This window comes from Macrotis lagotis, chromosome 5 (genome assembly GCF_037893015.1).
Source record: "Macrotis lagotis isolate mMagLag1 chromosome 5, bilby.v1.9.chrom.fasta, whole genome shotgun sequence".
Classification (NCBI taxonomy): Eukaryota; Metazoa; Chordata; class Mammalia; order Peramelemorphia; family Peramelidae; genus Macrotis; species Macrotis lagotis.
The window spans coordinates 109919124-109933978 of NC_133662.1; the positions used below are offsets into that span (position 1 = coordinate 109919124).

Genomic DNA, 14855 nt, shown 5'->3' on the forward strand with positions numbered 1-14855 from the left:
GACTTGACAGTTAAACAATGTGTAGTAATTCTGATTATATTCTTGTGAATGTTTCTTTTAAGTCTAAAACTCTGAGGTATTATTGTTAGATAAATATAAAATGTAGATTTTTGCAGGAATTAAAATTGTTCCACCTACAATAAAAGAGACTGAGACAACTCTGAGCCAATGGCACTTGATTAAAGGGTCCTTGGGCCCCTCTAATGAAATGAACATCAGATCTTTCTCATGATATGAGATGACCCCTTCTTCCAGGACCTTGTATTTATAGAATTGGATACCTATATTACCTGGACATTTTAGAATGGCTATATAAAATACAAAATAATTCCAAATATTGCCATATGATGCATATGCTAAAATATACACAAACAATATGTAAGCAATGTCACAAATTGTTGAAGCAAGGAATATCTACATTGTCAGGTGGTCACAAGATGGTCATTTACTCATGCTGAATAAGGGAGAATGGTCTGGAGGTGGAAAAATAAATTGGAGTACTTTCTATGTAATTGAGTTGCTTCCATCACACTGGGTTTGGTCACTATGACAAGGAAAAACAAGGATAGAGGGTCTCTAACTAAGCTTCCCGTGGTTATGTAAGTGATACCACAATCTGCAGCTCATAGTTCTGGGCCTTGATAAACAGAATCATATCAAATTGATTGATACTAATTGGAGTAGAATGGGGTACAAATGAATTTTTTCACATGTATATACACCAGTAAAAGCATATAATTCAGTATCTTCTCATGTAACACTCATCTGTGTTTTCAGATATATACTATGTTTGGATTTGGATACTATTTTGTATATAAGTGAAGGTTGAAAAAATAATTAGATAAAAATAAAAATTGAGAATGGCCTGTGGGTAATAGGAAATGTAGTTATATGAATCCAAGAAATGAGTGCTTTATGCTAAAAGAGAAAGTATCTGTGTCGCTGTAGGTACACAGGTAGTAACCATGTACTCTTAGAGGGTTTTTGGCTATAGGGTTGTGATTTGTATTTTGGAAAGAAAGATGTTAGTGAGTCTTATTTTTTTTTAATCTTCTAGAAACCTAAAGTTCTTGCGTCCTTATCTAAAGAAGATGAAGATTCTGTTTCCTTTCCTAAACCTCCAGTGGACCCCTTGAAGATTAGAAGAGTAAGCAGTGCCCGTGCACGTTTATTCAAGGCATCCTCTCAGGGAAATCTCCTTCCAGACAAACTATTTCATCTTGATGAGTGTAAGAATATCTCAATGTTCCTAAAAACTTAAGGATAGCACTGTTTCTTAAAATGTACATGGAAACTATTTTTTAAAATGTTAATTTTCCTAATTTTAGATGGTGTGGGGAATCTCAGATTCTATTTATATGACATAAAGTTGTGCTTTTATCTGTGGATTTTGCACTGTACATCATAGGCTATTCATAACTCTGAGTTTGGCACTGAAAGCATATAGTTATAGCAATGTAAGAATTGGAAGAAATCTTCAAAGCTTGTCTAATTCAACCCCTCTCCAAAATCACAAATCTTATCCAGAATGCCTCTTTACAAGTAGTTGTTTGATTTCACATGTAGATCTCTAATGAAAGGGGTCTTGTAATAGATCAGAGGAAGTCTATTCACATTTGTGGACAACCCTAATTAGTAGAAATTTTCTACCTTTTTTATAATACCCACATGTTGGTTCTACTTCTGCCCTCTGAAACAAAGTCAAACCCTCTATTACATGAGCTCTTCATGGAAGGAAAATAGTTCTCATGTGATTTAGTGTTCTCTTTTCAAGCTTAAATATATATATAGTTATTTCAACCCTCCTTGTTTGGCATGATTTCTAATCTATTCTCCTTCCCAATATTTAGCCAGGGCACTTATTCCAGCAGTCAATGACCGTTTCTAAAATTTGGTGTCCAGAATTGAATATAATCCTCTAGACACAGGCAGACTAGGGCAGAGTAAAGTGGGATTCTCCCCTTAATTTGGACATTATACTAATGGTAATACAACCCAGGGTTAGTATTAGTTCTTTTGCCTGGGTCATTTTGCTGATTCAAATTTTTACCCTTATGTCTTTTTGATAAAAATTATTTTCTAGTAAAGTCTTTCCTCAATCCTTTAAGGATTTGACATTGATAACTATTAAATTTCATCTTTTAATAGTCAGCCCAGTCTTTTAGCTTGTTGAGATCCTTTGAATCTAGCTCTCATTTATCATAGTAGTAAATTCTTAACATTTTTATCTTTAGCATTAGCTATATCTCTCAGTTTTGTCTCACCACATATTTAATAAGAGCACATCTATGCTTTAATCAACAAAAAAGTTGAATAGAACTTTGCCAAAGACAAAGAGTGTTCTGTCAGATACCTTTCTTGAGGTTGAAATGGATACGTTTAATCAACAATTTCTGAATCCAGTCAATTAATTTATTCTGAACTCCCTTTTGGGGGGGCGGTTATTTAGAGTTCAGATTTTTTTCTCTGAAACTTAGAACCACAGGCAAATTGCTTGTGAATTCTCTAATACTCTGTTTCCTTATTTATCATATGGGACTAATGACCCTAATCCTCTGATACCTACATAAAGATCAGATGATTCATTACATACCATATGATAAACACCTACTATGTACAAAGTCCTAGGGGTGTAGTATTTCTATAGATATATAAGCACATGATAATTTGAGGAGGAGGAGAGTACTGACAACTTAGGGAGATGAAGAAAGGCTTTTCCATAGTGGGTAGAGCCAGACTTAAGTGCTTAAAGAAAGCTAAAAGGCAAAGGGGAGTTGGGAGAGCATTTTAGAAATGAGGGATAGCTAAGGAAAAGTCACAAAGGGAGACATAGGTTTGGTGAACAGTGAATAGATCAGTTTGGTTAGTAATGTATGTGAAATGCTTTGATCTTCATTCAGGCTTCATAGTTCTTTTAGAAGTATTTTTGATCATTGTATTCCTGAGAAAAGCTGAGTGTATCATAATTGATTATCTTACAGTGTTATTCTTACTGTGTTCAGTGTTCTCTTACTTCTGCTCACTTCACTCAGCATCAGTCCTGGAAAGGCTTTTCAGGTTTTTTGAAATTCACTTGCTCATCATTTCTTATAGAACAATAGGACTTGATCACATTTGTAGACCACAGAATTCTCAGCTATTCCTCAATTGATGGACACCCCCCTCAATTTCTAATTCTTTTCCACCACACAATGAGCTACTATAAATATTTTTGTACATGTGGGTCCTTTACCCATTTATGTGCTCTCTTTGGAATACAGATCTAGTAGTGGTATTGCTGGATCAAAGGCTGTGTGCGGTTTTATAGCTCTTTGGGCCTATTGCTCTCCAGAATTGTTGGAATAGAATGTATTTTTAACAAACAGCTATGGACACAGGAGTTATCCCTAAGTCAACTGTACATTCATACCATTAACTTGTCGGAGTTAACATCAGAATTAATATCAAAACAAGAAGAAAGGATAATAATGGGAAAAGATGTCAGACAATTGAAATAACCCTGAATTGTTTACAAAAGTAATAAAAATGGGAAATGGACAAGAGAAAAACCAACCATAATTTTATCCAGCAATTTAATCATTAGTTACTACAATAAAAGAGCTCAGAAAAATACCTTAGCAAATATCTAGCATATTTGCCAAATGGAGAGAGATAAATGGCAAAGGCAATACCAAGATAGAATATAAGCTTTTTATTTTATTTTAAAATAAAAGCATTTTATTTTATTTTAAAATAAAATGATGGTTGATTATGAGCAGGGAGAAACAATGAAGGATAAAACTTAACTTTTCAAAAAACTTGGCAAAATATCCAGCTAAGCAAAGTCATTCAGAGAGTTCAAGGAAAAAAAATGGGAGGACACCATCCAGAAGAAAAATAGAAAAGACTTGCAAAAATTGTTTTATTGAACTGTTTTCTCCAACGGAGACTATCATAGTGAAACTATCACACTTGAACCTTGGCATCACATTCCTACATGTGTTTATAGTACATAGAAATGACTCTAAAGAGATATGTCATGAAAAGCTCTAAGACTGGAGATCAATACTGGAGGTAATTTATTAATGAAGACATTGAGGGCTTAATGTACAAGATATCTGAAGGAAGAGAAGATATCAAAGATGTAGAAAAATCTTGGATCCAATTGAGATTGAAAAAAAAGACAGTGAAGAGAATGTTAATTACTCTTGACTTAGACTTACTTTTCTATTTATATAATATCTTTACGTGAGACATTGTATGTGAATTGAGGGCCTCTTTGCTGAGAGTACTAATAGGAAACAAACTTTCATGAGTGATTTTCATCAATGAATTACATCATAAGCATTTCATAATTCAGTGAAAGATGTAAATACTTTTTTTTAGGTTTTTCAAGGCAATGGGGTTAAGTGACTTGTCCAAGGCCACACAGCTAGATAATTATTAAGTGTCTGAGGTTGGATTTGAACTCAGGTACTCCTAACTTCAAGGCCAGTACTCTATCCACTGCGCCACCTAGCCGCCCACAAGGTGTAAATACTTTAAGAGATCCCATTAAGTTTGTTTGTTGATCAGAATGTCCCCATGTAGATCCTTTTAAAACAAGATGTTTCCCATTTTTACATCAGACTCATGCAAATCTTAGACTGTATTGTATCAGAAATAACCATGTTTAATAATAAAGATCAGAAAAAGCATAAAACAGGAAGACATTTATCACAAAAATGTTCACTTTAATGGAGGAGATCCAACATAAACTCCTGATTAAAGAAGGATTTTCTGTGAATAATGAGGGCTTCTTGATACCCTGTTAGAAAATGATATCATGCAAATTGCATCAAATCCCTGAACATTACAGAATTTGTTAAAAGAGATCTATAATCCCTTAAAGGAGTTTGATGTAATCATTCATTTAAGAAAAGAACAAGTGAATGAAGAATGCCATTTGTCTAAATTTCTTTTTAATTTTTCCCATTTTATTTATTTCTTATGAAGTTAATTAATCCCAAGTGAGCATTTCTTTTTTTTTTTTTTTTTAAGGTTTTTGCAAGGCAAATGGGGTTAAGTGGCTTGCCCAAGGCCACACACAGCTAGGTAATTATTAAGTGTCTGAGACCGGATTTGAACCCAGGTACTCCTGACTCCAAGGCTGGTGCTTTATCCACTATGCCACCTGGCCACCCCCCAAGTGAGCATTTCTATATATCACGTGAAAAAAGAAAAGGAGACCTATACATTAAAATGGCAAATATCTATGAAACATGACATGTTTTTCTTCTTTAAGTGAATAAAAACCTATATACAGTGTTTAAAATTGTCTTGCTTGTATGATGTTACTCCTTCTGGCCACCTCTTATCTCCCAAATAGAAAAAAAATTTGAAAAATTTACACTTTTAATAATTTCCTTCATTTCAAAAAATGTATGACTAATTCTGGTTCATGAGTCTGTCCCCTTTCTATAACGAGATAAGTAGCCATTGGTCCTTTGGAATTTTTCTTTTGATCAGTTCTTTTTATAAAAGTTATTATTTATTTTTGACATTCTTTTAAAATTTTGATTTCTAAATTTTTCCTTCCCACCATCCCATTCCTTACCCACTGAGAAGTTAGGCAATCTGTTATCAATTATACATGTGAAATCATGCAAATCTATTTCCATATTAGCCATATTTTTTAAAAGCAAGAAAAGTGAGAAAATTAGACTTCAGTTTATACACAAAAGTCATCAATTCCCTCTGGAGGTGGATAGCATTTTTTTCTCTTATGAATCTTTGGAATTGATTTGGATCTTGGTGTTGATCCAAGTAGCCAAGTCTTTCATAGTTGATTTTTTTTTTTAATTTTTATAAGGCAATGGAGTTAAATGGCTTGGCCAAGGCCACACAGCTAGGTAATTGTTAAGTGTCTGAGGTCAGATCTGAACTCAAGGACTCTTGACTCCAAGGCTTGTGCTTTATCCATTGCGCCACCTAGCTGCCCCCCACAGTTGATTTTCATTGCAACGTTACTGTTCCTGTTCAAAATGATGTCCCAAGTTCTTATCACTTGAATTTGCATTAGTTCCTGTAAGTCTTGCCATATTTTTCTGAACTGCCTCATTTGTTGTTTCTTTTAGCATTCACTAATTGATGAATGTTCCCTTGATTTTCAATTCTTTGCCTCTACAAAAAGAGCTGCTATGTATATTTTTGTACATATAAGTACTTTTCCTTGTTTTTGATCTCTTTGAAATGTAGACCCAGTAGTGGTATTGTTGGATCAAAGAGGATGCAGTTTTGTAGTCTTTCGGACCTGGTTACAAATTGTCTTCAGATTGGTTAGACCAGTTCACTACTCTACCAGCAGTTCATTTGTGTACCTGCTTTTTCCCATCTCTTCCAACATTTCTCATTTCTGATTGGCTTTGTCTTTTTTTTTTTAGGTTTTTGCAAGGTAATGGGGTTAAGTGGCTTGCCCAAGGCAGTGTCTGAGGTTGGATTTGAACTCAGGTCCACCTGACTCCAAGGCTGATGCTCTATCCACTTTGCCACCTAGCTGCCCTGCTTTGTCTTTAATGAATAGTGATTTAGAGCGTTTTTTTTTATTTCTTCTGAAAACTGTCTGTTTCTATCATTTGACCATTGATTGGTTGACTCTTATTTTTATAAATTTCACTCAGTTCCACACTCAGTATATATTTGAGAAATGAGGTCTTTATCAGAGAAACTTATTGTAATTTTTTTACATTAGTTCATTGTCTCATTGCACCTGAAAAATGTAGCTTGATTACTGCAGCAGTATTGATTATTCCTTTTAATTATGTCTATTTTTGCTTTTGCTTATCTGAGTTTATGATTGCAACCACTATCTTTTTTGCTTCAGTTGAAGTATAATAGATTCTGCTCCAGCCCTTTATTTTAGCTGTTTGTGTCTCTGTGTGTATGTCTCTTTCTGTTTCAAGTGTGTCTTTTTTGAATAACATACATTTGGATTCTAACTTCTAATCTTTTCTGATTTCAGCTTCCATTTTATGTACGAGTTCATACCGTTCACAGTCACAGTTGTTATTACTAATTGTTATTTCTGTCCATTCTGTTTTTTCAGTTTATCCTTCTTTCTCATTTTTCATCTTGTCTCTTCTCATAAGTCTATTTTTTTAGGGTTGTTTTTTTTTTTGCAAGGCAGTGGGGTTAAGTGGCTTGCCCAAGGGCACATGGCTAGGTAATTATCAAGTGTCTGAGGTCGGATTTGAACCCAGGTACTCCTGACTCCAAGGCCGGTGCTCTATTCACTGCGCCACCTAGCTGCCCCACATATGTCTATTTTGCTTATAACCATTGCTTCTCTTAATCTGCCCTTCCCTTTATCATCCCCCAGTCCCTTTACCTTTATCCCCTTCCTCTCTGTGTATCTATATATATCTATATATACATATATATGTGTAGTCTTCCCTCTTTGAATCAATTCCACTTAGAGTGAGGTTCAGACATTGTCCCCCCCTTCTATTTCCCCATCATTGTAAAAGTTTTTCCTTGCATGTCTCTTTTCTTTTAAGAAAATTTTACCTCTTTTAACTCCTGCCTTTTCCTAGATAACCCCTCCTTCTCACCGCTTCATATTTTTTGGGGGGGAGATCATTTCAACATAATCAATTCATATCCAAACCCTCTGTCAATGTAGACTTCTTTATTATTATTATTGTTATTATTGTTATTATTATTTTATTTTGAATTTTTTACAATTTTTCCCCTAATCTTGCATCTCTCCTCACCCCACCCCCCAGAAGGCAATCTGTTAGTCTTTACATTGTTTCCATGGTATACATTAATCTAAGTTGAATGTGATGAGAGAGAAATCATATCCTTAAGGAAGAAAAAGTATTGTGCCTGATTGTTGGACTAATGGAATGAGCAAGTCCATCAAGGTTGGTCATCACCCCCCCATGTTGCTGCTAGGGTTCACAATGTTCCTCTGGTTCTGTTCATCTTGCTCAGCATCAGTCCATGCAAATCTTTCCAGGTTTCCCTGAATTCCCATCCCTCCTGGCTTCTAATAGAACAATAGTGTTCCATCATATACATATACCACATTTTGTTAAACTATTCCCCAATTGAAGGACATTTACTTAATTTCCAATTCTTTGCCACCATGAACAGAGCTGCTATGAATATTTTTGTACAAGTGATTTTTTAAAATTTTTATTAAAGATATTATTTGAGTTTTACAGTTTTCCCCCAATCTTGCTCAAGTGATTTTTTTATACATTACTAAAATATTCTTGTTTAAGAGTAAACACAATACCCCTCCCCCCAAAAATATAGACTCTCAAGAGAAATAAAGAGAAAAGAAATGTGTTTCAGTCTGTGTTCTGATACTATCAGCTCTGTCTCAGGTGGATCACATTCTTTATCATAAGTCTATCATAAAATAAAAGTTACTTCCATATTTTTCCACTGTTGATGTTGCTGATTATAATTCCCTCCATCCATTTCTCCCCCCTACCATATGTTATATTTTCTCTCTCTTTTCACTCTGTCCCTCTTCTAAAATGTGCTGTAGGGTAGCTGAGTGGTACAGCAGACTGATCACTGACCCTGGGGTCAAGAGGCCCTGAGCCCACATACTGAAATCCAGCAACCACCCAGCCCCATGGTCCCAGACAGGGCACCCAATCCCAGCCCCTTTCAAGAAGTAAAAAAGAGAATGTGTCATATCTGACTGTTCTCTCTTATGATCTACCCTCTCTTCTCTATCACCCACATCTCTCCCCCTCCCCCCCTTTCCTTTTTACTCTAGATGTCTATACCCTATTGAGTGTGTATGCTGTTTCCTCTCCGAGCCATTTCTGATGAGAGTGAAGGTTCCCTCATTCTTCTTTGTCTTCCCCCTTCCATATCATTGCAAAAGCTCATTGTAAAAAAAATATCTTTTATATGAAATATTTTAGCATATTCTACCTCTTCTTTCTCTTATTCCCAGTGCATTTCCCTTTTAGCCATTGACTCCATTTTTACAATATATTATCTCTTCAAATTCAGCTCTCTCTTATGCTTCATCTATAAAAGCTCCTTCTACCTGCTCTATTAAATGAAACATTTCATATGAGTATTATCAGTATCATTTTTCTATGCAGGAATACATGCAATTCATCATCATTAAGTCCCTCATATTTTACCCTTCTCCTCCACTCTTTATGCTTCACCTGAGTCCTGTATTTGAAGGTCAGACTTTCTGTTCAGCTTTGGTTGCTTCAACAGGAACATTTGAAATTCCCCTGGTTCGTTGAAAGTCCATCTTTTCCCCCTGGAAGAGGATGTTTAGTTTTTCTGGGTAGTTGACTCTTGGTTGCATTCCAAGCTCTTTTGCCTTCTGGAATATTATATTCCAAGCCCTTAATGTAGTTGCTGCTAAGTCCTGTGTGATCCTGACTGCCCCTCCATGATATTTGTTTTTTGCTTTTTGTTTTTGTTTTGTTTTTGCAAGGCAATGGGTTTAAGTTGCTTGCCCAAGGCCACACAGCCAGGTAATTATTAAGTGAGGCTGGATTTGAACTCAGGTACTCCTGACTCCAGGGCCGGTGCTCTGTCCACTGCACCATAGCTGCCCCAGCTCCACAATATTTGAATTGTGTCCTTCTGGCTGCATGTAATATTTTCTCTTTGACTTGGGAGTTCTGGAACTTGGCTATAATATTCCTGGGGGTTGATTTTTTTTGGATCTCTTTCCAAGGGGAGATCGGTAGATTCTCTCAATTTCTATTTTGCCCTCTGCTCCTAGGATATCAGGGCAGTTTTCCTGTAGGATTTCGTTAAAAATGAGGTCAAGGCTCTTTTCCTGATCTTGACTTTCAGGTATCCCAATAATTTTTAAATTATCTTTCCTGAATCTGTTTTCCAGCTCAGTTGTTTTGTGAAACACACCTTTTCCACAGAATTTCTAAGTTATCTTGGACTGGGAAAATGTATCACTCAGTCTTTCTGTGGGTTCTGCCCCTCTAAATTTTGGCTAAAGTCATAAATTCGATGGCTTTTGGAGTTTATTGGGGAAGGAATTTCTGGGAAATGCTACCTTCACGCTGCCATCTTGGCTCCACCCCCCCCCCCCCCGCCATGTAAACTTCTTTTAACTGCTCTAATAATGATAAAGTTCTTAGAAGTTATTTGTATTTTTTTCCCTGAATGTTAATGGTTTATTGAGGCCTTTATGAGTACCTTTTCATGCTTCTCTTAAGTTTTGTGGTTAAATATCATATTTTCTATATAACTCTTGTCTTTTCATCAGAAAAGTCCTCTCATTAAATATCCATTTTTCCCCCTGAAGGATTATTTTCAGTTTTATTGATTAGATTATTCTTGGTAGTAATTCTAACTCCTTCACTTTCCAGAATGTTGTATTCCAAACTTTAAGGTGGTAGTTGCTAAATCTTGTGTGATACTATCTGTGGCTCCATGGTATTTGATTGGTTTCTTTTTGGCATCTTGAAGTATTTTTTTCCTTAGCTTTGGAGCTCTGGACTTTGGCTTTAGTAGTCCTAATAATTTTTACTTTGAGATCTCTTTCAGGAAATGATATATCTTTTTCAATTTCTACTTTACTTCCTGGATCTAAGCTATTGAACTGCTTTTCCATGATAATTTCTTGAACTATGTCTAGAGGTTTTCTTTAATTAAGACTTTCATAGCCCAATAATAAATTATCTCTTTTCATTGTATTTTTGAGGTTAGTTGTTTTTATGATGAGATATTTGACATTTTCTTCTATTTTTTATCCTTTTAACTTTGCTTTATTGTTTCTTGATGTCTTATAGAGTTATTAGTTTCTACTTGCCCAAATCTAATTTTTGAGGAATTATTTTCTTCAGTGAGATTTTGTATCTCTCTTTTTTTTTTGGTTTTTGTAAGGCAAATGGGGTTAAGTGGCTTGCCCAAGGCCACACAGCTAGGTTATTATTAAGTGTCTGAGACCAGATTTGAACCCAGGTACTCCTGACTCCAGGGCCGGTGCTTTATCCACTGCGCCACCTAGCTGCCCCCATTTGATTGACTCTTTGTTGTTGAATCATTTGGTTTTGTCTGACTCTTCATTATCCTGTGGACAATAGCACTTCAAGCCTTTCTGTCCTCCACTATCTATTCAAGTCTGTTCATGCTCATGTTCCTTGCTTCTATGATACAACCTATCTATTTCCTCCCCTACTTTCGTCTTCTGCTTTTGCCTTCAATCTTTCCCAACATCACAGTCTTTTTTTTGGCTTTTTTTTTTTTGCAAGGCAATAGAGTTAAGTGGTTTGCTCAAGGCCACATAGCTAGGTAATTATTAAATGTCTGAGGCCGACTTTGAACTCGGGTACCCCTGACTCCAGGGCCAGTACTCTATCCACTGCGCCACCTAGCTGCCCCTAATCACAATCTTTTTAAGGAGTTTTTTCCTTCAGTGAATTTTTGTACTTACTTTTCTATTTGGTATATCTTGGTTTTTAAAGAAATCTTTTCTTCAGTGACTTTTTGTGCTTTTTTTATTTTAACCATTAAGCCATTTTCTTCAAATTTCTTGTTCCTCTTTTACCTACCTGTGAATTCTCTTTTCATAATTTTCTTGCATCACTCTCAGTCTTTTTCCCTATTTTTCCTTTATCACTCTTTTCTGTTTCTTTGATTCTTCTAGAAATTCTTGTTGGGCCTGGGTCCAACTAGTATTTTTTTTTTTTTAGGTTTTTTCAAGGCAAATGGGGTTAAGTGGCTTGCCCAAGGCCAAGGCCATACAGTTAGGTAATTATTAAGTGTCTGAGACCGGATTTGAACCCAGGTACTCCTGACTCCAGGGCCGGTGCTTTATCCACTGTGCCACCTAGCCGCCCCTAGTATTTTTCTTTGAGGCATTGTTTAATAGTCTTTTGAATTTATATCTTGATCTTTTTTTGCTACTGTTGTAGTTTTTATGTTTAAATTATTTTTATTGTTGTTTGTTCATTTTGTAACCTATATTTTGACTTTGAATATTAAATAATTATTAATATTATTATATTATTAATATTAAATAATGAATATTAAAGTTGGACTCTGTTTACCTGGGCATGGGAAAGCACTGTTTATCTTTGTATTTTTTTGTAGCTATTTTCTCATAGCTAGTTATGTGGGTCTGCTGGTGGTATGATTCCTAGGAGAGGTAAGAGCACTGATGCCACTGTCCCATGTATTGGCTTTGGACAGGTTTCTACCCAATGTCACAAACTTCTCATGCTGACCATCTTGAGTTTTGTTAGACCAGACAAATGTCTTACCTTAACCTTTTATTGCCTCTGCCACTCCAAAATGTGATTTGAGGCATTATTTTAAAATTGTTTGGAGGGAAATGTTGGGAGTGTTCAACTGAGTTGCTTCTAATTTGGTTCATTTGCCCAAATTTTAAGATGCATTTAAACAGATAGTCTATATAGCTTCTCTATTAGATATCCATCGGATAGAGACTAAAGAAGGATGAGTTTAACCTAGAGTAGATCAAGAGAAGGAAATTGAACTAGGTTGCATTTGGAAATTCCTAGTTCCTTTACTCATCTCAACTTCCCATGAAAGCAAAGACCCATGTTTTTAATATCAGTATTCTACCAGCATCACTATATAGTAGTGGGATTTGGAATACATCTACCTTCCAAGAATTAAAAGTGTATGGCACACAGAGCAATGAAGTGTGTGAAGGATATGAACAGGCTATAATATATATCCAATGAGGACCCCTTAGAAGAAGAGGAATGAAAGCTATCTCAAGTAATTCTATGAGAAGATGGGCTACTCCTCTGATGAGAGTATGTTGAGAGCCAGAGAACTAATGGTATCCTTGTAAGAATGAGATCAGGAGAAAGTGAGAAAGTCTTCCATCATAATGGATCTTTAGTGGTTAGTTTTTCAAAGACATGGACAAGAGTTAAACAAGATGGGCAGGTATGGATGGTTTGTGACCTATAATATTAGAGGGAACTTCTGAATCAAAAACACCATGGGTCCATCCAATTGAATGTTATCTAGTCTGTTTATCCTCCTCTTCACTACAGGGATATCATGAGAGATTTGATCATACAATTTATTGAAATCTTTGGTAATGCCATTCTACTAGTATGTGTTTGTGTGCATATATACACAGTAATATTCAACACACATATGTATACACATGTAGGCATGTAAATACATACAATGTGTATGTACTACATATAAGCACAAATTTGTATATATACATGAATGCATGGTGAATATTTTCTGTTTCCTCCTTATCAGAACAAACTACATCTTAATCACCAAGATTGATAAGCCTCCCATTTTTCCTGAGTCAGCTTTTCTTCTGAAGCAGGGATTATTCACCTTTTTTGTGTCATGGATTCCTTTGGCACGCTTACATCTATGGACCCCTTCTGAGAATCATATTTAAAGGCACAAAATAAATTCATATACAATTACAAAGGAAACCAACTATATTGACATATATTTATCAAAATATTAAAAAAATTCATAGTCCATAGGATAAGAACCTCTGATTATCCAGTCCAACTTCTTTATTTTACAGAGGAACCCAAAGAAGGGATGAGAGATATTCAAGATGTCACAGGGAGTAAACACTTGGGTTAGAATTTTGAAGATCCAGGTCTCCTAATTCCAAATCAAGGCCTTCTTGATGGTGTGCCATGCTATTGCTGCTACTGCTTTTTTCCTCTCTACTCAGATCCACTACAGACCTTACAGCCTTCCCCTGTCACTGATACCATGTCTGTTTCTCTGCCTTCCTCCAAACTCTCTTTGACCCCTTGAAGTTCAGGCTATTTTAGCTCAGCCCTTTCCTGCTCCACACTTGTAAGTGGATGGAAGGAGGGTTTCTTAATTTTTTGTGTGACATCGACCCCTCTGGCATTCTGGTGAAACCTCTGGATCTCCTATCAGAATAATGTTTTTAAATGCACAAAATAAAATAAATAGAATTGCAAAGGAAATGAGTCATACTGAAATGAATATGCAATTATTTTCTCCCAATAAATTTATGAAACCCTGAAATCCATTGAACTTTAAGTTTAAAGTATTGGAGATACTTTAGATAGCTTAAGATAGAATCTTATCTAGTTTGTATCTTTGAAAGTTTTCCCAAAGACTAGGTTATATATATAGTGAGTATAAGCTGTGTCCAACAAAACATTGAGGTGGACAAACTTGTGATAGAGAAATCACAGAGGAGATTTGGAGGCATATTTCTGCTTTTAAGAATCTCTGAGAGGCGGCTTGGTGGTATAGTGGATAGAGCGTTGACCCTGGAGTCAGGAGTATCTGAGTTTAAATCTGGCCTCAGACACTTAATAATTACCTAGCTGTGTGGCCTTGGGCAAGCCACTTAACCCCATTGCCTTGCAAAAAAAAAAAACCCCTTTAAAAAATCTAAAAAAAAACTGAGGAGAGAATGAAGGATAAGAAATAATTAAGCAGAGAGAGTAAATTTTAATATGCAGAGAGAAGTTATAAATAAGAACAGGATCTGTCAGAAACGGAGGGAAAAAGCAACAGATAAAGAGGAAGGGATAATGAAAAGAAATGAGAGATAAAGAGGAAAAAATGTGTAGTCCTCAGCTTTGTATTAAAGGCCAGCTCATTTTAATGAACCAATGCATTTGTGGAGTCATATGAGAAGGATCATAACAGAGCAAACTAAATAGCTTCTTTTGCTTTGGGATGTTTGGAAAAGTTGATTTCTCAGCATTAGAATGACATAGTAAAGTTATCAAGAAGGGAAGGTATTATCTAGATCAGTATGAAAATGTGTAGCATCAAAGAACACAGGTAGTGATTATAATAAGAATGTTCTGGGTCCCAGCTAACTAACAATTTTACTCTACAGTAGTAGTAGTGTAATGAAAAAGAGATTT

The 14855-nt window shown here is 35.6% G+C and overlaps 1 protein-coding gene across 5 annotated transcripts in view; it reads left to right on the plus strand.

Annotated features, from left to right (window-relative positions):
- ARMC2 (armadillo repeat containing 2) overlaps positions 1–14855 on the plus strand; it is a 389015-nt gene that overhangs the window by 241506 nt on the left and 132654 nt on the right. For all 5 annotated transcript variants that reach the window (XM_074187300.1, XM_074187301.1, XM_074187299.1 and 2 more), the window contains one exon: positions 1058–1229. In XM_074187300.1, coding sequence (XP_074043401.1) covers positions 1058–1229 — 172 coding nt within the window. The remainder of the gene's footprint in view (positions 1–1057; positions 1230–14855) is intronic.